General features: G+C 51.3%; 1 protein-coding gene across 1 annotated transcript; it reads right to left on the bottom strand.

The window, feature by feature from the left end:
* Positions 1 to 2,012: 2,012 nt before the first annotated feature.
* On the bottom strand, positions 2,013 to 22,998 carry LOC311183613 (zinc finger protein 268-like; the record flags this gene model as incomplete). Its single annotated transcript, XM_084253157.1, has 4 exons — positions 22,756 to 22,998; positions 14,962 to 15,088; positions 14,356 to 14,451; positions 2,013 to 2,134 (listed from the first exon to the last, which is right to left on the bottom strand). Exons 1-4 carry the CDS (start codon positions 22,786 to 22,788, stop codon positions 2,013 to 2,015), a joined length of 378 nt encoding a protein of 125 aa, XP_084109283.1. The 5' UTR covers positions 22,789 to 22,998.
* Positions 22,999 to 23,241: the final 243 nt, after the last annotated feature.

The raw sequence follows: 23,241 nt of genomic DNA, 5'->3' as shown, positions 1-23,241 counted from the left end.
GACAGCCCGCGGCCCGCCCCGGCCCCGGCCAGCTTCGCGCTTCCACCTCCCGCCGCCATCGCGGCGCCTCCAGCCTCTCCCCGACAGCGCCGGGGCCTTCCCGCCAGACCCCAGAACTGCGGCCTCAGCGCCCCCACCCCGGCCCCCCGACCCCCGGCCCGCAGCGGCCCGCCCCCCTGAGCCCCCCGGAGCCGCCTACGGGCGCAGCGCCCTGGCCCTGCCTGAGCTGCCCCGCACCCCGAGAGCCGCTGACCACGGGGCGCCGCCCGGCACCGCCAGCACCTGCAGCACGGGGTGGGCGGCCGGCTCGCTCGGCCTCCGGGGCTCAGGCTCCGGGCAGCCCCCCTTCACGTAGGCGGGCGGGGCCGCCCCCCGCCCCAGCCCGCCCCGCGCCCCCCCGCCCCGCCCGCCGCCCCACCTGCCGCCCCACCTACCTCTTGCGGCAGCGGAACCGCTGCACGGGCGTCAGGGTGGGCACGCCCAGCCTCCGCGCGGCCAGCAGGTAGTGGATGTCGTGCCAGAGCTGCACCAGCTCCTGGCTGCCCCCGGGCGCCCGGCAGCCCTGGAGAGAGGCCTGCTGAGTCCCGCCCCCGCGCCCCGAGGCTGCGAACCCTTGCCCGCCACCCCCACCACTCGCGCGCCCTGGTCCCCAGCTGCCACCACCGGCCCCAGCAAGCTTGTCCGCGCTGCCCGGGGAAGCGGAGGGCCAGGCGCGCCCCAGCCGGGGAGGGGGGCAGCGCCTCCCCCCCAGGGCGGCCCCCTTGCTGCCCCCGCTTGCGGGCTAGTGGGAGGGAGGCCTGGTCTCACCCGGGGAGAGCGCGGGACCCACACTCGGAGACACAGTCGGACTACGGAGGACCCAGGGGCTGGGGGGCATGCAGTACCCTGGGGGCCAGCATAGCCAGGGGGCGCCGGCCCTGCTGTGTCTCCAAGTCTGCCCCTGCGCTGCCAGCCACAGCTTCCAGACACCGCGGGTCAGCAGGTGGCGGCGCCAGAGGGCAAGGGGAGTGGCATGTGCAAAGGCCCTGAGGCAGAGGAAGCATCAAGGAGGTCAGATGCAGCTGGAGCACGTCGGGCAGGGCCTGGAGCTGGGCCGCCCTGTAGGCGCTGGCTGCCCCCCACACCTGTGCAGCTCCTGCTTCTGGGCGCTGCCCGAGAGTGGGCAGGAGTCACCTCATGGGGTTGGGGAGAAGTAGAAACAGAGCTGGAAAGAGGGAGCATCTTGAAGGTGGGCTCCCCATGAACTGTCCAGGACTGTGCCACAGTCAGGAGGGAGGCCCAGCCCTGACTGGGAGCCTCTGGGCCTGCGGGAGGACCAGAGCCCCCCACTGCTGGAGGTAGCAGCACGGGGGGACGTGATGGCCGCCCCAGAGCAGCTGGGCTAGAGCCTGCCTTTCAGCCCCGGCCTGGACGCACTTCGCGTGGGCTGAAGACCGCAGGTGGGCACACGCCCATGTGGCCAGTCTTTGGTGTCCAGTGGGCGCAGGCTCCAGTGACCACCAGCTGACAGAGATCCCCTGGCTTCTGGGCTCTGCCTGGCCACCCCCAGTCCCCCGCAGAGCTCCTGTTCCTGCCGGCCGCCAGCTCCGGGAGCAGAGCACCCCCGCCTCAGATTTGGTCAGTGGAGGATTCTGGGCAGGGCAGCCTGACCCTCGCGGTTAGTTTCTAGCGGGGTGGCCGACGTCCTGGCCGGTCCGCGCACACCTCCCTGAGCACCCGGGGCCCAGGCCTACCTCCAGCAGCCGGCAGGCGGCCTGGTGCTGCTCCTGCCGCGCCAGCGCACGCGCACACGCCAGGGCCACGTCCACGTTGTCCAGGAGCTGCAGGCGCAGCTGGCTGTCCAGCACGGCGGTGACCAAGGGCTGCACCTGGGCCGGGTCGTCCTGCATGTCCCGACACAGCCGGCCGGCCAGGGCCGCCAGCTCGGCCAGGGGCGGGCCTGCGCCGCCGCCCGCCCGCAGGAGGGTCAGGAAGCTCTGCATGCTCGCGGGCCTGCGGCCAACGGCGCGCGGTCAGGGGCCGGCGGTGGCCCCCGCCCCCGCGGGGCTCTCTCCTCCCGGGCGCCCGCCGCGGCGGCTCTCGCGTGGGGGGCTGGGGGCAGCGCCGGGGGGGCCCTCTCGGCCCCTGCGCGCGGCTGGAGGGCACCTGGGGCGGGGCCGGGCAGCCAAAGCCGGGCGGGGCACAACCGCGGGCTAAACGCCCTTGACTTCGGGAAAAGCCAAACCTTCGAGGAACGCGGACGAGGCTCGCCCGCTGCCGCCGGCGGGAGGACCCGGCCAGCGAGCCCGGCGGGCGGCGAGGGGAGGTGACCCGCGGGCGGGCCCAGCAGGCGGCCCCCGCGCCCCAGGCCACCTCGACGCGGACGCCGGCCTGCGCCGGCCGGCGGGGCCCACGGGGCCCGAGAGGAGGCGGGGACCCCCGGGGCGTCCGCGCCGCAGACCCGCCCGCCGACACCTCCGCGTCCGCCGAGGGGGCTCCGCGCGCTCCCGGCCGCGGCTTCCTGGGCTTTCCGCGCCCGCCCGCGCCCCTCCGCGCCAGGAGCGGGGCGGCCCAGCCCCGGGAGGGGAGATTCCGGGACCCCGGGCGCGGGAGGGGAGATTCCGGGGCCCCGGCCCCGCCGCGTCGCGCCCCGCGCCTTTGGCGCAGCGCCCCGGAGCCGCGACTCCTGCCCGGCGCCGGCCCCGCTGTCGCCGACGGCCCCGGACGGCCTCGCCCAGCCCCCCGGCTCCCCGGCCCCCAGCCCCGACGCCCCAGCCCCACTCACCGCCGCACCGCTCCCCGCCGCCGCCCCGCGCCCCCTCGCTCCGCCCCCCGCCCCTGCGCCCGCGGGGCGCTACAAAGTGTCCAGCCGCGGCCAATGGGCCCCCGCGCCCGCCCCCCGCCCCCGCCCCGCCTTGGCTGCCGGGCGCCCGGGTTCCGGCGGAGGCGGGGCGCGGGGGGCCCGAGGCGGGCCAGGGGTCGTGCTGCGCGGCGGCCCCCAGCGCCCCCCAGGCCCGGCCCGGCCCGCGGAGGCGCCACTCGGGGCGGGGCGCGGCGGCCCCGGGGGAGGCACGTGCGGCTTCTCGACGCCGGCCCGGGGGCGCCCCGCGGTCTCCGGAGCGCAGCGCAGGGCGACGCGCCCCCGGGGGTTTTTCCAATTATTCGAATTCACGTTTTGTTCACTCATGTTTTCTCGATTTTCATAAAATGAACTTTACGGTTTTCTGCTTTCAAGGTTCTTCACCCCCCCCCGCCCCCCTCCCCCCCCCGCTCCGGAACGCGCCGCTGCGGGCCGGGGAGCCCTGGTCGTGCCTGTCCCTCCCTCAGACGAGCCGGGGGGCACCGCAGCTCCAAGGGCCCCCGCCCCCCGCGCCCCCAGGGCCGTCCTCAGGCCTTGGCAGCCGCATCCTCACGCCAGCTCCGTGCCGTGAACACGCCAAGGCGCTTCTGTCTTTCTTTTAAGATTGATTTTTCATTTTTCCGAGATTCGGGCACACGCACTGGGGTGCGGGCCAGACGCGCGGGGTGAGAGGCTCCGCCGGAGCCGCAGCGCGCGCAGAGCGGGCGGGTCCACGGGAGCCCGCTGCCGGGGCGGGGGGGGGGCGCGGCCAGGAGAGGCCAGGGGCGCCCGTGGGCCGCTGCCCGCGGGGCCTTCCCGGGCTGTCCCGGCCCCCGCGCCCCAGGGAGGCCCCGGTGTCAGAGGCCTCGGCCGCGGCAGCCCCGCTCCCCGCTGCGCTCCTCTCAGCAGCCGGCAGGCGGGCTTGCTCCCGCCGGGTCAGGACTGCCCCGGGCCGCGGTCAGGCCCTCCGCGGAGATGCGGGGTTGGCCGAGGGTCCACCTGCGCCCCAGGGCGGGGCTATCGCTGTGGGAGGCGGCGTTCGGGCCAGTGGGTTTCCAGAACCTCTTCAAGGGCGGCAGGCACTGCCACCGGGCGGCACCGAGGGAGGGACGGACCGTCAGCAAGAACTTGCGGATTTGGCAGCTGGTCTTTGCCCGCCCGGCGGGCTGAGCAGACGGGTGCGGAAGACAGGCCATGGCACCCTCGCCCCGACGCCAGCAAACACACGGGGTAGTAGGGGCCCAGGGAGTGGCTCCTTTCCTCCTGGGGCAGCTCCGATGGCGGCCCTACTCGAGAGCTGGACAAGCTTCTCCACCCGTCCCCAGGGGGCCAGGGCCCAGCAGTGCCCACACCGTGCCCACCATCACCAGGGCTCCAACGTCACCTCACAGGGCAGCAGGTGGGGCCCAGTCCCTGCCACCCCGATCCGCGAGGCCCAAGCTGTACACGGGTGTCTTCTTTAAAGGCAGGGAGTAGGCTGGGCGAGGCATCAAAAACTCAGTCATCAAGATAGATAGTATTTTGGTGCAATATTTAAAAAAAAATCAAAATCTACACCAGAGAATCCATGGAAGTTACTTGCAAAGCCAAGCCTTCTTCTGAGCAAGACGGCGGGTGAACGCCGCATCATGGGACACAGCCACGACAGCCTAGGTGTGCCAGGGCGGCAGTGTACAAACTGAACACAGACTTCCCTTACATCTGTTCATTACACGGGCTTTTTAGTTGGAACGTCAATGACAGAACACATACTACGGATCTTTTCCCGATTAGGGGACATACTTCAGCAAATATCTGAAACGCCCTCTTTAGATAAACCTCTTCTGTGAACCATCATTCACCTCAGGTGTCTGTGAGAATACTGACCCTGTTCAATGAGCTGAACACAATTACTACTAGACAAATTACATAAACCCTTCGAGAAACAAACATCTTCTCTGGGTAAGAAATGAGATCCCCTCAATAATACAAAGTGGAGAATCCTTCAGAATTATTTTCAGTTGTGAATCCTCATACTCCCCCAAGATAGCCCTGATGTATTTGCAAAGGCCCCACGCTCCAGGTGAGTGTTCATCACATAGGGATGTTGGTGAGACTGTGAAGAAAAACTTTGTAGGCAAGCACCTGGCAGAAAACTTCAAAACACTGACTTTCCAGCTATACATGCACATTCCAGCAGTATCACTTAAATGTATCACTAAAGTGTTTTCAAAGGATACCAGGTAGCTCAAATTAGAGAAAAAGTGAACTAGAATAAAGGCTGAAAACAACAAAATCTTCTTAGGTAATGTAAAGTGAAGGAACTAATAAGTGCATCAAGATCCTTCCTGAAAATACAAGCTCAGTTTGCTTTGCTGTACTTAAGACTATATCAGGAGCCTCCCAGGTGGCGCAGCGGTTGAGCGCTGGGTTGCGAAGCTGCCTGCAGCCTCTGCAGTGCCGGTTCGATCCCCGGCTGCTCCCCGGCCTCCGGAGAAGGGTCCCATATGGTGTGCAGACCTCTCCTGCCGCCCGCTGCTCCCCTCAGCAGTGTACTTCCGTCCTTCTGCCTGCTCTGCTCCCCGCTCTGGCTCTGGTGGATTCTCTCACCCTCCCACGCTTCTGACTGTACCCAGTGCTTGTATAAACAAAACAAACAAATAAAATAAATAAATAAGCATGCCTCTAAAAAAAAAAAAAGACTATATCAAACATCTAAAACCTACTTTGATGAACATGCAACTGACTTCCTGGGACACCTGAAAGATCCAGTCGTGACAGCACACATGGTGAAGGAGTACTGCTCTTAAAGGGTATCAGGCTATCCTAGCCAGTAAGAACATGAGCAGTTCTTGGCACACAAAGGTAAGTGTGTAGAATGTTGATCTATGTAACTAAAGAGATAGCTGCCTGGCCAAGTTACAAAAGACAGAAAATAAGAGGTTTGTCATATTGAAATGTGTTAATATGTTTAATGATGTTATTCTAGTAACAAAATGTGCTAGTTAAGGCCCCTGGTGGCGCTAGTGGTTGAGACACAACCTATGAGGCTGTCCTGCAGCCAGTGCAGCACGAGTTCGATCCCCAGCCAGAGGGCCACCACATGGCGTAGCAGACCTCTCCTTATTCGCCCGCTGCTCCCTTCAGCAGTATATTTCAGTGAGTCTGCCTGTTCCATTCCCCACTGTCTCTGGTGAATCCTCTCACCCCCCACACCTCTGGCCTGCACCCCAGCTCTTGAATGCATAAATAAATAAATCTTAAAAAAACGTGCTAGTTGAGAATGTTGTTACAAAGGAGAAATACCTAACAAATGGTGTGGCACCTAATTTATCTACCATATATGGCATTCATAATTAAAATGCTAGAGCACAGAAACTCCATACAGTTGATGGAGGAAGATAGCTCTAGACATGAAGGTAAGTCCTACAAAGTGTAGCAAGTCCTTGAATAAGGTTGCCTTATTCAACATCGTTCACAGTAACACTGAGAAAGGATCACAGTGAACACTGAAAGAATTAACATTATTTAAGAACCTGATTTCATTATATACCATTTTTCTTACTATCAGTTACTAAAAACCTACCAAAGACTTTAGGTAAGGATTTAATTTACATCTTGCCCTGATAATTACAATTATTTACACACTAAAAAGGAGTATCTAGTCTGTTATGAATGCGCTTACCACGTTAGTTGATACTTTCTCTAAGGTTTTCCTCAGAGTTTTAAATATCTGGAACAAAACTTCCTTTAGGATAGCTTTTAGGGGAATTACTCAAAACTAGTAAAAATACTGAAGCGAACTTTCCAGCTGAGACATTACCCCATTTGGACAGTCACAGGTCATCACTTGGATTATTTTGCTAGAGGCTTGTCATTTTCTAAATGAAAAATTTCCCTAAGTAACAGCATGGTTTTGCCAAGGTATGGGCTTCTGATACCTAAGGTGTTTGTAATTTTAATAATTTGGCCATTCATTTGGTTCTCTATTTTCACTCATTACAATACATTCAATAAGATGAAACTCCCAATGTCCGACAGTGTATTTTACGTTTGGTTTGGTTGGTTTGATGAATGCTACATTGGTACAATTAATTTCCAACATTCACTTCATTCATGATTCCTCACCTATATATACATTTTAAAAAGTGTGACATGTTGCTGAAAACCTTTAAGGGCTTTCTGAATTTACAGTTTCTACTGGGCGTTTTATATGTTTATGTGTAAAAAATCACGCCTATCTGTGGATGACTTTTCACATGGTATGCATTCATTACGTTTCTATTGCGTAGGAGTTTTCTGGTGTAAGAGATAATCCCCTTTAGAGAGTTTCTTTTCTATATGAAGTTGCTGGCATTCTTTGTGAACTTGCTTTTGAGAGGAAGTTTCCCATATTTAATTCATCACATCTTTCATTTGCATGTGTTCTCTGATGCATGATGAGCTGTGACTTCCAACAAAAGGCTTTCCCACACTCAGTACATTTACAGGGTTTCTCTCCTGTATGGGTCCTCTGATGTGCGCTGAGAATTGACTTCTGAGAGAAAGCTTTTCCACATTCACTGCATCCATAGGGCTTCTCCCCTGAATGAATTCTCTGGTGTACAACGAGCTGAGACTTCCTAATGAAGGCCTTTTCACATTCACTGCATTCATAGGGTCTCTCTCTTGTGTGCGTTCTCTGATGCACAATAAGATGTACCTTTCCACTGAAGGCTTTCTCACATTGACCGCATTTGTAAGGGCGTCCCCCTGCATGAGTGCGTTCATGTACAACTAGCAGTGACTTCCAAATGAAGGCTTTCCCACATTCATTGCATTCATGTGGTTTCTCTCCTGAATGAGCTCTCAGATGGATAATGAGGTATGACTTGCTACTAAAGGATTTCCCACACTCACTACACCCATAAGGTTTTTCCCCTCCATGAGTTCTCTGATGTGAAATGAGTTGATCTTTCCTGTTGAAGGCTTTTCCACAACCAGTGCATTCATAGGGATTTTCTCCTGTGTGGATTCTTTGATGTACAATGAGTTGTGAGTTGAAACTGAAGGCTTTCCCACATTCTCTGCATTCATGTGGTTTCTCTCCTGTGTGAGTTCTCATATGGATAATGAGGTATGATTTGCTCCTGAAAGCTTTCCCACATTCACTGCATTCATAGGGCTTCTCTCCTGTGTGACTTCTCTGATGTACAATGAGCTGTGACTTTAAACTGAAGGCTTTCCCACACTGACTACATCCATAGGGTTTTATCCCAGTGTGAGCTCCGTGATGTACGATGAGCTGTGACTTAAAAGTAAAGGCTTTCCCACACTCACTGCAACCATAGGGTTTCTCTCCTGTATGAGTTCGCTGATGTACAATAAGGTTTGACTTCGTATTAAAGGCTTTGCTGCATTCACTGCATTCAAAGGGTTTCTCTCCTGTATGAGTTCTCTGGTGTATGATGAGCTGTGATTTCAAACCAAAAGTTTTTCCACAGTCACTGCATTGATAGGGCTTCTCCCCAGCATGAATCCTCTGGTGTGAAATGAGCTGATACTTCCGACTGAAGGTTTTCTCACATTCACGGCACTCATATGGACTCTCTCCTGTGTGGATCCTCTGATGTATGGTGAGTTGTGAGTTAAAACTGAAGGCTTTCCCACATTCACTGCATTCATGGAGTTTCTCTCCTGTATGAGTCCTCATGTGGATAATAAGGTACGATTTGCTCCTGAAAGCTTTCCCACATTCACCACATACATAAGGTTTCATACCCGTGTGACTTCTCTGATGAACGATGAGTTGTGACTTCAAACTGAAAGCTTTCCCACATTGAGTGCACCCAAACGGTTTGACTCCTGTGTGAACGCCTTGATGTACAATGAGCTGTGACTTGAAAGTAAAGGCTTTCCCACATTCACTGCAACCATAGGGTTTCTCTCCTGTATGAGTTCTCTGATGTACCATAAGATTTGACTTTGTGTTAAAGGCTTTGCTACATTTACTACACTCAAAGGGTTTCTCTCCCGTATGAATTCTTTGATGTATAATGAGCTGTGATTTCAAGCCAAAGGCTTTCCCACATTCATTACATCCATAGGGTTTTTGTCTGGAATGAGTTCTTTGGTGTGAAACAAGCTGGTCTTTCCTACTAAAGAGTTTTCCACATTCACAGCATTCATGTAGTCCCTCTCCCGCATGAGTTCTCTGATGTGCACTGAGGTAGGACTTGCTGCTGAAGTCTCCCCCACATCCATTACATGCGTCAGGTTGCTCTCTGGCATGAGTCTGCTGATGCACTACAAGATATGGCTTGCTGCTGAAGGTCTTCCCACAGTAACTGCATTCAAAGGGTTGTCCTTCCATACACAACTGTTGGCACATTAACTGTGACTGCCTATCGAAGGTTTTTCCAGACTCTTCACCTTCAGAGTATTTTGTTCCAGTAACAGTCTGCTCATGTTTAGAATGGAAGAATGGTTCTCTATGCATATTAAACCCATTAGGATTCTTTTCAGCATAACTAGTGCATTCCATATATTTCAAACTCTTTCCACATGTGCCACCTGTATAAAACTTTTGTCTTGAAGAAACATGATTTGTACTAAGAAGACACAATTTTCCAAATGTTGTAAATTCATAGCCTTTTGCCATACTTTCCAGCTTGCCTTGATTTTCCTGATACCATTCCATATGATCAATTTCCCAGACTTTGTCTAGAAATGAAAAGAATTAACCATGTTGTAAATAAACAACAATATGATGCAGGCATAGCGTAAAATTCACTTAAAAACGTCATTTCATGAGATTATTTTATTTGCTGATACCAAGTCTGATTATAAGTAAAAGAGTAAATATACCCAAATTGTGGGGCACAGGCAAATGCAAAGCTAAACAAAAAGTGAAGACAGGTAGCAGCTCTCCTGCCTGCCTGTGACTATGCAGATGTGTTTCCCTTCACCAACCTTCTTCCTTTGCAAGGCAGCATAGGCAGCTCTCCTCCAAGACTGCCCACCTGTGACGATATAGGCCTCTCTTCGAACAAACCCTTTCAGAGGCAGCTCTTTCTGCCCACTTGTGTCTGGACAAGCATCCCTGACTTCCCTTTTTATAATAAACCTGCCCTTTTATTAAAAAAAAAAAAAAAAAAGAGGACAGCCATTAGAAACTGACAATGAATACGTTCTGAGTTTAAAACTGCTGCATAATAGGGCCTCCCTGGTGGCCAAGGGGTTAAGCACAGCACTGTGAAGCTATTCCCCAGCCTCTGCAGCACAAGTCTGATCCCCAGCCAGCCAGGGAGATACCCACATAGCATAGCAGTCCTCTCCTGTCTCGCCCGCTGCTCCCCTCAGCAGTGTGTTTCAGTCAGTCTGCCTGTTCTGTTCCCCACTCTTGTCTCTGGGGAATCCTCTCACTGCCCACACTTCTGGCTTGTACCCCATTTCTTGTATGCATAAATAAATAAATCTTTACAAAAATAAAATAAAATTGTTGCATAATAAAGATAACAAAGCAGGTACAAGGGAAAATGAGCAAAATATAAAAAGGTAGGAAAGACTCTAAGCATTAGATTCATTCAAGAAATAATTATTGAACATCTATTATGTACAAGCACACCAGAGCTCTGGAGAAAGAGCAGTAAATATCACAGATTAGTTTCCACTCCTCCTGGTGATAAAATTACACTGAGCACTCACACAAATAAATGAAAATAACTCGCATGGACCTCCCTGGTGGTGCAGGGGTTAAACTTCTCAGAGCTATCAAGCCATTGCCAGCCACTGTGGCATGAGTTCGATACCCGGCCAGGGAGCTGATCCGCAGGGTGCAGCAGACCTCTCCTGTCTCTCCCACTGCTCCCCTCAGCAGTGTATTTCAGTCAGTCTGCCTGTTCTGTTCCCCACTCTGTCTCTGGTGAATCCTCTCACCCCTGCACCTCTGGCCCGCACCCCAGTTCTTGTATGCATAAATTAAAAAAAAAATCTTAAAAAAAAAGAAAAATTCACATGAAACATCATATTTTGGAACAGAGGACCAGAAACTGCTAGTAATCTTTTAGAGATGCCAAAATAACTTTTTTTTTAAAAAAAGATTTATGTAACTTGACCCCTATTCTTTTGAAACAATCTTCTATTTTCCCCAACAATTCCTGCTGAATGCACTGAAAAATGAGTATGGGAACTTCTGACTATCACAAATGGGGAGAGTGTGACTAGCCAATGACATGGTCCGAATCAGAAACATTTCCATCAAGAAGAAAACAGGTCAGCTAATAAGTTAATCTTTGTCCTAGAATCCTAGAATCTGATTTACTTATGTGTTTGGTTGTCGTACTGTGCCCTATAGGCTCTCAGGATTCATAGACACTAAAGCTGTTCTAATAATTCCTGTATTTCATTCTTCCAAGTCTTCTGTTGCTGTTCATACCCATGCTTATTTGCTAGGTTTCCTTATCTGTGGCTTCCATCATTTGGTTTCCCAAGAAATATAATGCATTTTCTGCTAAGCTTTCTCTTTCCAGTAATGATAGAAAATAAGGAAGTGACAGAAATTACGATCCCTTGGCATCTCAAGGGTTTAATCAAATTCAAAATACTAGGAAAAAGTATCAAAGCCATTGGCTAGGAGACATGAGTTGTTAAGTGTAAAGAGTAAACATAATCAAATTTTATATTAAATACAATATTCTGATATTCTGAATCTACAGAAAACATTCTCTCCAATGGGCATGTCGAGTTTAGCCACAGAAGACAATGGAAAAGGAAATCATGCTCAGAGAACACAGTCAACAAGTCAACAGACCACGGCCATGTAAGTCCTGGCAAAGCTACCCACCCAATGTGTCACTGAACTGCAAGCTGCGATCTCCCTGGGTGCACTGCCGGTACACTCCCAGAATGAAGCTAGCACGGGAGGGTTAGAGGATTCACCAGAGACAGAGTGGGGACCAGAACAGGTGGATCTACTGAAATCCACTGCTAAGGGGAGCAGCGGGCGAGATAGGAGAGGTCTGCTGCGCTGTATGGGTCAGCTCCCTGGCCGGGGATGGACTCAGGCTGCAGAGATGATAGGGCTGACACTCAACTGACCTCTAGGCCACAGAGAGGTCCAAGCAGAGTATTCTGAAAGATGGACAGATGGGAGAGTGACTGGGTGCTGCCTAACCAGAGGTAGCTGCAGTTTAATAATGCTACCTACCTGGTGGTTCTTATGCCCTTTCCCTGGTGAGCACAAACCTGGTATTCCCCCCCCAACCCATCTTTAAGGTCATGAGCTTTAGTAAGGAAAATGGGAATCCACCTGCACCCCCACCCTAACCTTAAATCCTAGAAGATGAAACATGAACCAACCAATTTATCTGAACCAACAATGACGGCCCCAATTTCCCTTATTGGAGTCTTCTGACAGGGATGTGGGTAACAATCTAGCATATGAACATGGTAAATCTGCTATGGCTTCCTGGGAAAGGTCTGATTAAAAAAAAAAAATTATGGGGCCTCCCTGGTGGCGCAAGGGGTAAGATGCAACCTATGAAGTTGTCCGCAGCCACTGCAGCACGAGATCGATCCCTGGCCAGGGAGCTACCCCATATGGCACAGCAGACCTCTCCTGACTCAACCACTGCTCCCCTCAGCAGTGTGTTTCAGTCAGTCTGCCTGTTCTGTTCCCTGCTGTCTCTGGGGAATCCTCTCACCCCCCTCCCTGCACCTTTGGCCTGTACCCCAGATCTTGTATGCATAAATAAATTAATCTTTAAAAAATTATGCGGGAAGAAACAGTCATGTCCTAGTACATCACTGGTACCTCTGCGTGCCAGCTGGGTGTGACAGCCGTCTGAGACCATGAAGGGAGGTGATGAGAGCAAAATGCTGACATACTTAGAATGTCAGGGTAGAAATGGACTTCTGGTGACTTACTGAGTCAATCACTTAGTCAACCCTAAGGATCCCCTACTTCAGGAATTTTTGGGATAAATAAATCACTTCTGCTTAGAGTTTGATTTAGGATTATTCAAAAATTGCAGCTGAAACAATCTTAATGATACAAAGACCACTGATTTATCCTGCCATGCTTGTCATGAATAATTTTATGCTCAGAATAACCTATCTGATAGCAACATCACAATAAACTATTACAGAAAGAGTAAAAGAAATAAAACTGGGTAGTAAATAGAATGATTCAAAAATGAGATAAGATTGTCCTGTTTCAGATGAAAATTAAGATGATAAGAACCTTAAAAGACTTACTTTATTTTTTTTATTTTTTTATTTTTAAATAGAGGCAGAGCGGGGAGCAGAACAGGCAGAAGGACCGAAGCACACTGCTGAGGGGAGCAGCGGGCGGCAGGAGAGGTCTGCGCACCACGTGGGACCCTCCTCCCGTGGCCGGGGATTGAACCAGCGCCGCAGAGGCCACAGGCAGCTTCGCAACCCAGCATTCAACCGCTGCGCCACCGGGGAGGCCCTTACTTTATTTTTTTTAAAGATTTATTTATTTATGTGTGTTAAGAGCTGGAGTGTAGGCCAGAGGTGCGGGGGATGAAAAGACTCACTAGAGACAGAGTGGGGAGCAGCGGGGAGACAGGAGGTGTCTGCTGCACCATGTGGGTGAGCTCCCTGGCTGGGGATTAAACTCAGGCTGCAGGGGCTGCAGACTGCAATGGACACTTAACCCCTTGCACCAACAGGGAGGCCCCCAAAAAGACTTATTTTAAAAACACAAATACTAACATACCTGAAATTTTACAAGTTACAACATGCAGGGCCTCCCTGGTGGCCTAGGGAGTAAGTCTCAGTGCTATTACCACTGTGGCCTGAGTTCAATCCCCAGGCAGGGAGCTACCCACATGGCACAGCAGACCTTTCTTGTCTCCCCGCTGCTCCCCTCAGCAGTGGATTTCAGTCAATCTGCCTGTTCTGCTCCCTACTCTGACTCTGGTGAGTCCTCTCACCCCCTAACCTTTACCCCAGTTCTTGATTTACAACACAAAAGGAAAGTGGAGGATAAGAGAGACTCCTCTGGATGCAGAGGAAGAGCAACAGAAGACTGGTCAAGCATGAGAATAAGCATTTCATCATACAGGGATAAGCATTTCATCATACAGGGTGAGAGTGGGTTCAGTGGGGTGTCACCTGAATAAGGGGTGGGGAAGGTCTAAGTGGCGGAGGCTTCACACAAAGTAACTGATCAGGAAATGATGCAAGAATGCACTTAGAAAGGACAGTGCATTAAAGTGCACATGCTGACAACATCAAAGTGATGGGACACTCTAGAAGAGATAGAATCTCCTGATGGGTTTTAAGAAGGAAGGAAGTCAGGTTGAATATAAAGCATTTACACATATAATTTTAAAAAACAATAGAAAGACACTACAGGGGTTATAAAAGTTCCACTAAATGAGGTAAAAAGGAAAGCTTGCTCAAGTGCCTAATAAAATGAGTCTTACTAGGAAAGGAAGTTAGGAAGCCGAGACTGGCTGAGAGGTTAACTAAGAAGGAAAGGAACATCACATGAGAGTTTATACCTACTCCGAAGGAGGAGGAAGGGATCCAATGTCTTTGTCACTTACCTGGATTGCCCTGACTTGGGATTTGTGTCTGCATCATCCACAGTTCGTCCCCTTGTTCCAGTTTGAAGATGATATTGGGCTTGGTGCACTGATACCCTGTGAATGGAAAATCACAGACTCAAGTGCTTAGATTCGGGATCTCTAGAGTATGGGGGGGCCTGCCCAGTGGTGCAAGGGGTTAAGATGCAACCTGTGAAGCTGTCCGCAGGCACTGCAGCACAAGTTCAATCTCCAGGTAGGGAGCTGTCCCACATGGCGCAGTAGACCTCTCCTGTTTCCCCGCTGCTCACTTTAGCAGTGTACTTCACTGCCTGTTCTGTTCCCCACTCTGTCGCTGGTGAATCCTCTCACCACCCCCATCTTTGGCCTGTACCCCAGTTGTTGTATGCATAAATAACTATTAAAAAAAAAGAATGGGGGGGATTCAGATCAGTGACTGCCTGATAAAGCTGTGAAGTAGATGGTTTCACTGTTATATTCAAATGCCAAAGGGAGAACAGGAAACTCTGACCTCTAAAATGTTTCATAGAAGCCACCCCACCTTCAGCAGTCAAGAACAGGAAGCCTGCAGAATTCACACACTCCTTTCAGGGCGGTGACACTTACCCAGGGATACCAGGTTGCCATAGTTCTCCAACATCACACTCCGGTACAGGTGCTTCTGGGCGGGGTCCAGCAGGCACCACTCTTCCCAAGTAAAGTCCACAAACACATCCATGAAGGACAACGGTCCCTGAAAAAGCATATGCCCATTCAATCTCCAATTATTTTACTGGGTTTGTGGAAAACAATGGGCAGCAAATGATGTCTAGTATATTCTTTGTGTGTAAAAAATTAAAAACATTTTGAAAACATCCCATAAATGTGCATTAAATCAGTCACGTTTTCATTCGACACATATAAAAATGGGTAACAATCATGCCTACAAGCAGCATCCAACATTGCAAAAGGAAGCAAAATCAGACACATGCAAATGTAATGGGAAATCAAAGAAACTGAGATGAAAGTACAAAAGAAATGAGAAAAACATTTCACTCAAAGAATTGGTTAAACCAACATAGTAATGCAGTAAAAGAGAAACAAGCTATTAAGTATTCACAAAACAACAGCAAAATAACAACAATAGTCCCTCATCAGTAATTAATTTTAGTGTAAAATGAATTGAAATCTCCAATCAAAAGACAGAGACTAGGGGCCTCCCTGGTGGTGCAAGGGATTAAGCACCGCACTATGAAACAATTTGCAGCCTCTGCAGCACGAGTTCGATCCCCGGTCGGCCAGGGAGCAACCCAAATGGCAGAGCAGACCTCTCCTGTCTCTCCTGCTGCTCCCCTCAGCAGTGGATTTCAGTCAATCTGCCTGTTCTGCTCCCTACTCTGTCTCTGGTGAATCCTCTCACCCCCCTCACCTCTGGCCTGTACCCCAGCTCTTGTATGCATAAATAAATAAATCTTAAAAAAAAAAAAAAAGACAGAGACTAGGCCCTCCCTGGTGGTCTAGGGGTTATTTCTCAGCCTATCACCACTACAGCCTGAATTTGATCCCCAGGGAGCTGACCCACAAGGCACAGCAGACCTCTCCTGTCTCACCTGCTGCTCCCTTCAGCAGTGGATTTCAGGCAATTTGCCTGTTCTGCTTCTCACACTCTGTCTCTGCTGTCTCTGCTGAATTCTCTCAACCCCCCCCCCATCTCTGACCTACACCCCAGCTCTTGTATGCATAAATAAATAACAATAAAATCTTTAAGAGCCTCCCTGGTGGTGCAAGGGGTTAAATGTAAGCACAATGAAGCTACTGGCAGCCACTGCAGCACCAGTTCAATCCCCAGCCAGGTAGCTGACCCACATTGCGCAGCAGACCCCTCCTGTCTCTCCACTGCTCCCCTCAGCAGTGTATTTCAGGCAATCTGCCTGTTCTGCTCCTCACTCTGTCTCTGGTGAATCCTCTCACCCCCCACACCTCTGGCCTATAACCCTGTTCTTGGATGCATAAACAAAACAAAAGTAAAATCTTTAAAAAACAAAAACAGAGACTAGCAAAATGGATAAAAACACAATTCAACAATGTGCTGTCTACAAGAGACTCAAGATCCAAAGAGACAAAAAGACTGAAAGAAAAAGGATGGTTAAAGATACTCCATCTAAATACAGCCAAAAGAGAGCATGCATGGCTGAGCTAATATGACAAGACTGCAAAACAAAAGAGGATATAGAAGATAAAGAATATTACCTATTATTTAAAGTCCAACACAGATTATATAGCAACTCTAAAGAGTGAGACAACTAATAACGGATCAGCAAAATATACAAAGTAAACTGTGACAGAAGTGAAGTAGCTTTATAACAGTTGTCAACTGTTATACTCAATAATGGAAAACACCGAAAAGACTATAAGGAAAAAAAAAATAAATGAACCAACTAGATCTAACATATCTAGAACATTCTACCCAACAGTAGCATACGTATTCTTCTTAAGTTCACTCCATTTATAACGGATTTAAAAACAATTAAATCTCAGAATCAAGCTAACAAAGGAGGTAGAAGACGTGCACAATGAGAGCTTCAAGCTATTATTAAACGACTGAGATAACATTAGGAGATGGATGGGGAGAACCAAGAGAATCAAAATGGTGATCTTGCCTAAAATGATACACAAATTTAACTAAATCCCAGCAATATTTTCCAAAGAAATTGAATTAAAATATTGAATCTTGGGCCTCCCCCTGGTGGCACAGGCGGTTGAGCGCCTCGCTGTGGAGCTGTCCGCAGCCTCAGCAGTGCCGGTTCGATCCCAGCCGACCGGCGAGGGTTCCATATGGTGCGGCAGACCTCTCCTGTCTCCCCGCTGCTCCCCTCAGCGGTGTGTTTTGGTCACTCTGCCTGTTCTGCTCCCTGCTCTGTCTCTGGTGAATCCTCTCACCCTCCCACGTGCTGCACCTCCCCCTGCAGTGACCTTTAGGGCTAACCGTCCCTAGGTCCGGCTGGGCAACCAGCGCACAGGGGGAGAACAGCAAAACCCTACCTGCTGCACCTCTCCCCGCAGTGATCTTTAGGAATGGCTTTCACCACGGTCCCTAGATCCAGCTGGGCAACCAGCGCGCGGGGAGAGAACAGCCTAAAGCAGAGGAAGTGCAGCGGAAGTTCCCTGAAAAGGCAGAAGCTTATCAATAGATAACGACCACCAAGAACCACTACAAGAATGATAAAAAATCTTATCCCAAAACTTTAATCCCTTATCTGTCTTTCTAAACTTCCTCTTTCTTCTATAATGGTCATTGTTTGTTATGTAGATCACCTCCCTGATGGTGATAGACTGAGCCCATGAGCAAGCTAATTTCTTTGATATTCATTCCTGTGCTTTTGGAAAACATATATATACTGGTCACAAACTCAAAGAAAATTACACTCAGATTTTCACTCTTGAAGTGTGTCTGTTTGTCATTTCTTTCGCCGACGCCCTGACCACCCTGCACGCTTCTCTCAACCCTGAGGTGGCCTCATCGTCTACTGCTGTGCTGGTCCGCGGCACCCACGCATCTGGCCTGTACCCCAGTTCTTGTATAAATAAATTAACAAATCTTAAAAAAAGTTAAAAATAGAAACACTGACCACCCTTGGGCCTATATTCACGTATAGAGTATGCAATGATCAACAAAAAAATAAAGCCTGCATCATACAATGGTACACAGAAGCAATCTAAATTTTTAAAGGACAAATGGATCAAAAAGATGTGGTAAATACAAACCATGAAGTATTACACAGCTACAAGGAAGATGAAACACAGCCATTTTCTTTCTTTCTTTTTTTTTTTTTGGTGGCACCCTCGCCGGCGGCTGGGGAATGAATCGGGCTGCAGAGGCTCTGGGCAGCCTCACAGCCCAGCGCTCAACTGCTGTGCGACCAGGGGAGGCCCAACACGCAGCCATTTTCAACAAAAAGGAGGGAATTTGAAAAAATTACATGCAGAAAAGTCAGAAGGATAAAAATAAACATCGGACAGACAATTCAACATAAAACACCTGAAAAACCAGTGGATGTCAACAAACACCCTGATGTTTCTGAGGTTAAGAAAGGGGGAGGGCAAGGAAAAAGGGGACACAGTGACAGTGGTGGTGGGAAAATAATAAAAGAAAAAAGGGAAAAAAAACTTTTTCACAAAAAGCGTAAGGTTTTCGTGCTTGCTGGCACTGCTACAGTAACAGCTTTTTGAATTTCTCTTTCTATTTTTACAATGGCCTCATGCTCGATTCGTTGGTCATGACAGGCCACACAGTTATAGACTTCAGTCTCTGGTGCGTACCAAGCAACTTGACTTTTCTTCCAGTATGACTCTTCTTTTTCTTGGGAGCACTTCCAGCATCACTGGGAGCGCCTCAGATGGGTCCCGTGTCACTTCGGGTTTCTGGCGGTGCACTAAACGACTGTCATACACAATTTACTGGAGCCACCTCCTCACACAAATGCCCGGCACCACAGGCATAAGTTCTTAAAACCTGAGAGCACCTCAACAGCAGCAGGTGGCGGCTATGAAGTTATTACAGCAACACAGTATGCACTACAGTGAGTTCTGCTATATTTCATGCTGCATCTTTGTTTATGTTTCTTACTCTTGTGAATGGGACCGTGTACCATCTGTGTTTGTGTGACTTGATAAATACTACCTTTTTATAATAAATTTGTGTGTGCTTTATGCTAGTGACCAATTAGACTATTACCTACATGTATTTTATGTACTCATGACCTACCTTTACCTTAATTTTTTCAACATTTCTAGTATCCATGGTTCATCTGTAAGTTTTCTCAAACTGTAGCAAATAAAAAAAAAATTTCAAATACGAAGAAAGTCTGTGTATAGGTGGAACCCATTCAGTTCAAGCCTATGTTGCTCAAGGATCACCTGTACAATAAAATGTGTATGGAAAAATTCTAGGTAATGGCTGCACAGATGTTTACTGTAATTCAATGTTTTCCTATGTTTGAAAATTTTCCCAATACAAGTTGGAGTAAAAGAAACACCCAAGGTAAATTCTGATGTGGATTGGTTATCAAGTTTGTTTTAAACTTTAACATCCAAGAGAGACTGCATCTTGTTAAAAATAAGAGTCTGATATAACAGGACTGAAGTGGGACCTTAAGAGTCCGCATTTTTTTTTTTAAAGATTTATTTATTCATGCATACAGGAACTGGGGTACAGGCGAAATGTACGGGACAGTCAGAGGATTCACTAGAGATAGAGTGGGGAACAGAACAGGCAGAAGGACCGAAATACACTGCTGAGGGGAGCAGTGGGCGAGAGAGGAGGGGTCTGCTGCGTCATGTGGGTATCTCCCTGGCTGGTCGGGGTGAACCGGCACTGCAGAGGCTGCGGACAGCTTCACAGTGCTGCACTCAACTGCCTATGCCACCAGGGTGGCCCAGAGTCTGCATTTCTAACAAGCTTTCAGAATATAACGTATTTCTTTAAATCAAGAAGAAAAAGAAAACAGGAAAATTAAAGTCATGGTGCCAAAAAGGTAACAAAATGACAAGTAAGCACAACAAAGTTACTCATCCTCTTTAACCAATAGGAAATGCAAACTAAACTCATACTGACATATCACCATACAAACACCAAGATGGTTCAAGGTAAAAAGATTAACAATAGTGTTGGCTAAGGATGTGAAGCAAATGGAACACTCAAACACTGGTGATGGTTAGAGAAAATGATGTACAAGAGCCTGGGAGCTTAACAAAATATGTAATCAATGTAGCAAGATACATATGTGCACATACCAAAAACATATATTAAAAATACACACAGAGCAATAACAATGCACATTTTGTAAACACATGTAAACACAAGGACACCCATAAAACACAACATATGGGGGGGGTAGTGAAATACGAGAAAACAAGGGTTAGGGTTAGGGAAGAAGGATAAGCAGAACTTCACACAAACCAGTGATGATAAATAGATCACAAACGGGAGATATTACCTCTTGAACCGAAGGACACCCCCCTCCAGTCCTCTCCTTGCCAAAAAGAAAAAAAATAATAAGTAAAAGAAATGGGAATGAGCCTGCAGCTTACCTGGGGCTCAGTGGTTCTCGGCTGCGCCTGTGACGTGAGCAGCCACTCTAGGACCTGCTTTGTCCAGCGGCCCTTGTGCCTTTGCTGAGGTCCTCCAGGGAGAGGCCTCTGGTCGGGGGTCCCTTGACCCAGGATGGGTTCCTGACCTGGAAGATTCCTGATCCTGCCACCAGAACTGTGTTGCTCCTGGACAGGTGGGACCTGCAGACTCAAGAGCAAACTTACGTTAGTGACTCCATGAGGTAGGCTGGGCTGTGAGCAGTCAGTGTCAGTGTGGCTGCAGGGCAGAGGTGAGACAAAGTGAAAATGGAGAAGCAGCACCCTCATACCATGCCCTCCCGCACAGGCGAAGGCCTGCAGGAATCCCAAGACCGCAACCACCACCCTGAGATTTAAAAACCTTCAGGCAGCCATTACACAGAAATCATACCAGATGCTAGAGATTCAACAACCTGCTTTGGGGGAGAACGCAGGTATTATGAGACTTCTGAATGCATGAAAGGCTGTGCTCCAGCTCTCACCATTTAGATGCCCAGGAACATGTCCCTTAGCTGCTCTGAGTCTTTTTGTTGTTGTTAAAACATTGAAAGAAGGATGAGACCGGGTTGGGAGCATAGTTTTTTAATCTCCAAAAAACTCCCCATGAGAACAAATGAGACTTACCAGAATATAAAGGACAAGGCCCACAGGAACCTACAAGCCAGCGCACAAAAAACTAGGAGACAAGGTCTTGTCACAAACCTCAGGCCACACAGATATGACCTGACTGCCAGGGCAGTTCTCAGTCACGGAAATAGGGGAGCGAGGGGGCTGCTGCTGGGCCTTATACTGCAGGGCTCCAAAGCCACCAACAAATGTGCCTCCCCACCAGGAGAGCACCCCTGGAGTGGGGCCTGAGCCTGTACGGCACGGCACAGGCCTGCAGGTGACAAGTGACAATGCCATGGTCACCTAAGGTCTCCAGGGCCTGAGGAATGATTGGCCAGTGCTTCCTTCCCTAAGCACTGACCTTCACTTAAGGAAAGCTGCTAGAAATAAGAGACCAGGAATAGAAAAAAAAAAAAAAAAAAAGATTCAGGCTGTGAATCTCCTCCCCAAAGAAGGGCATGAGCAGGGAAGCTATTACTGGATAGCAGGAGGGAAGGGCCCAAAGGAGAGCTATTTCAGAAACTGCACCAGTGTGACGCTCAGACACAGTGAGTTTCCAGGTTGTCTGCCCCACCATAAGGAAGGGAGGAGCCCAGCAGCGAGGGGAGACAGGAGAGAAGGCACCGAGGCACAAGGAGCAGAAAGACATGTAAGAAGCCACGATGGCTTCTCGGCCCTGGACCTGCACCTGGGACTTGGGGGACACGGAAGGGACACTTGGAAGACACAGAGACGTGGGTGAGGGCCCCATGGGGAGGTGACCGTGGCAGCCTTTATCTGGACTTGGGTTTTGAGTCTTTTCCTCCCAGACCAGCCTGGCCCCCTCTGCCCCTTTCTGTGTGTCCCCCAGGACGGGCCTGAGACTGGGGCGGCTCTCGGGCCTCAGTGGCCCTGCTCTGGGCTCATCCTGCTGGGCTGGACGTTTAGCCAGGAGGGGACGGGTAATTTGGGGTGCTTGATTGGAAACTATATTCTTTCTGTTCTCTATGCACCCCATTTGTATTAAAGTTCTTTTTCTACCGAAGGGCTTATGCACTAGAGTATGTTTTGTCTTGATGGGGCCGATGGCAGAACCCACTTAGAGCACACAGGTTTGGGGGTCCCGGGGTGTCCCTCACCCTGCCTGGTAACAATATAATTTTAACAAGGAAATACAAGTCTCTCGAGTCCACATGCTGCTTCCTTTTCCTAGGATGACCTTCAGCCCTCTGCTCACCTCAGCCACCTCTTTAGACCGATTATGAATCTCTTGGTAGCTTCAGCCCAGCAAGTCACCTTCTCTGCTCTCTACTCGTTTTGGGGAAGCCCGCGCGCCCTCGCCTCCCGCCTCGCCGGCTTGTCTCCGCGCACACCCGCCGCACTCAGTCAGGCGACACGGAGGCGGGAGAGCCGGAGAACAGCGCCCGCGCCCCGCACGCCCGAAGGAGGCCCTGAGGGGAGTGGGGCGGCGCCCGTTTCCCGACGCCGGGTCCCGCGTCCCGCTACCGCAGGGCCCAGCCCCGGGGACACCCCATGGAGAAGAGCGGGAAAGGCCCCCGCAGGGGAAGGCGCCTCGGCCCCCCAAAGCGCCGCCGCCTTTTCTGAAGAAACGCAACACCCGGCCCAAGCCCGCCCGCTCCGGGACAGGGCGGCGCGGGTGGTCGCCCTCGCGGTCGGGACGCAGCGCGGATGGGCCCGACTCACCCAGACGGCCGCCGTGCGGACCCTGGAGGCCATGCCCGCGCGCCCGGCGGGGAGTCGGGCCGAGGAGACCCAGCCGTTCGGGAACGGTGGGGGCGCCGCGCACCACGGCGGACGGCACCCGGGCGCGCCGAGGACGGCCCTGCGGGCGCACCGGAAGCGCGTCACCGGCCCGCGCCGCGCGAACTACGACTCCCGGCAGGCCGCGCGGGGCCGCCCTTCCGGCTGGGGGCGCGCGCGTCGGCGCGGAGCTGCGGTCTCGGGGGGCCGAGGCCTCGCGGCGCGGACCCCGCCTTCGCGGGCGCGCCCCTTCTGGGCGGCTCCCCCGACGACGGACGCGCCCGCGCCGCCGTGCGGGTCCAGTCTCGCGCGCCCCGCCGGGGCGCCTCCCCCGGGGCTGCCGGGCCGCCGCCCGACGCGCCGAGACGGGCCCGCGCCCCGCCGGTGACCCCCCGCCCGCGCGGAGCGGCCCGCGGCGGCCGGCAGGTC

The sequence above is a fragment of the Talpa europaea genome, assembly GCF_964194135.1.
Source record: "Talpa europaea genome assembly, chromosome: 14".
In the NCBI taxonomy this organism is placed as follows: Eukaryota; Metazoa; Chordata; class Mammalia; order Eulipotyphla; family Talpidae; genus Talpa; species Talpa europaea.
The sequence above is the reverse complement of the archived record's forward strand: the minus strand, read 5'-3'. Positions and strand labels throughout refer to the sequence as shown.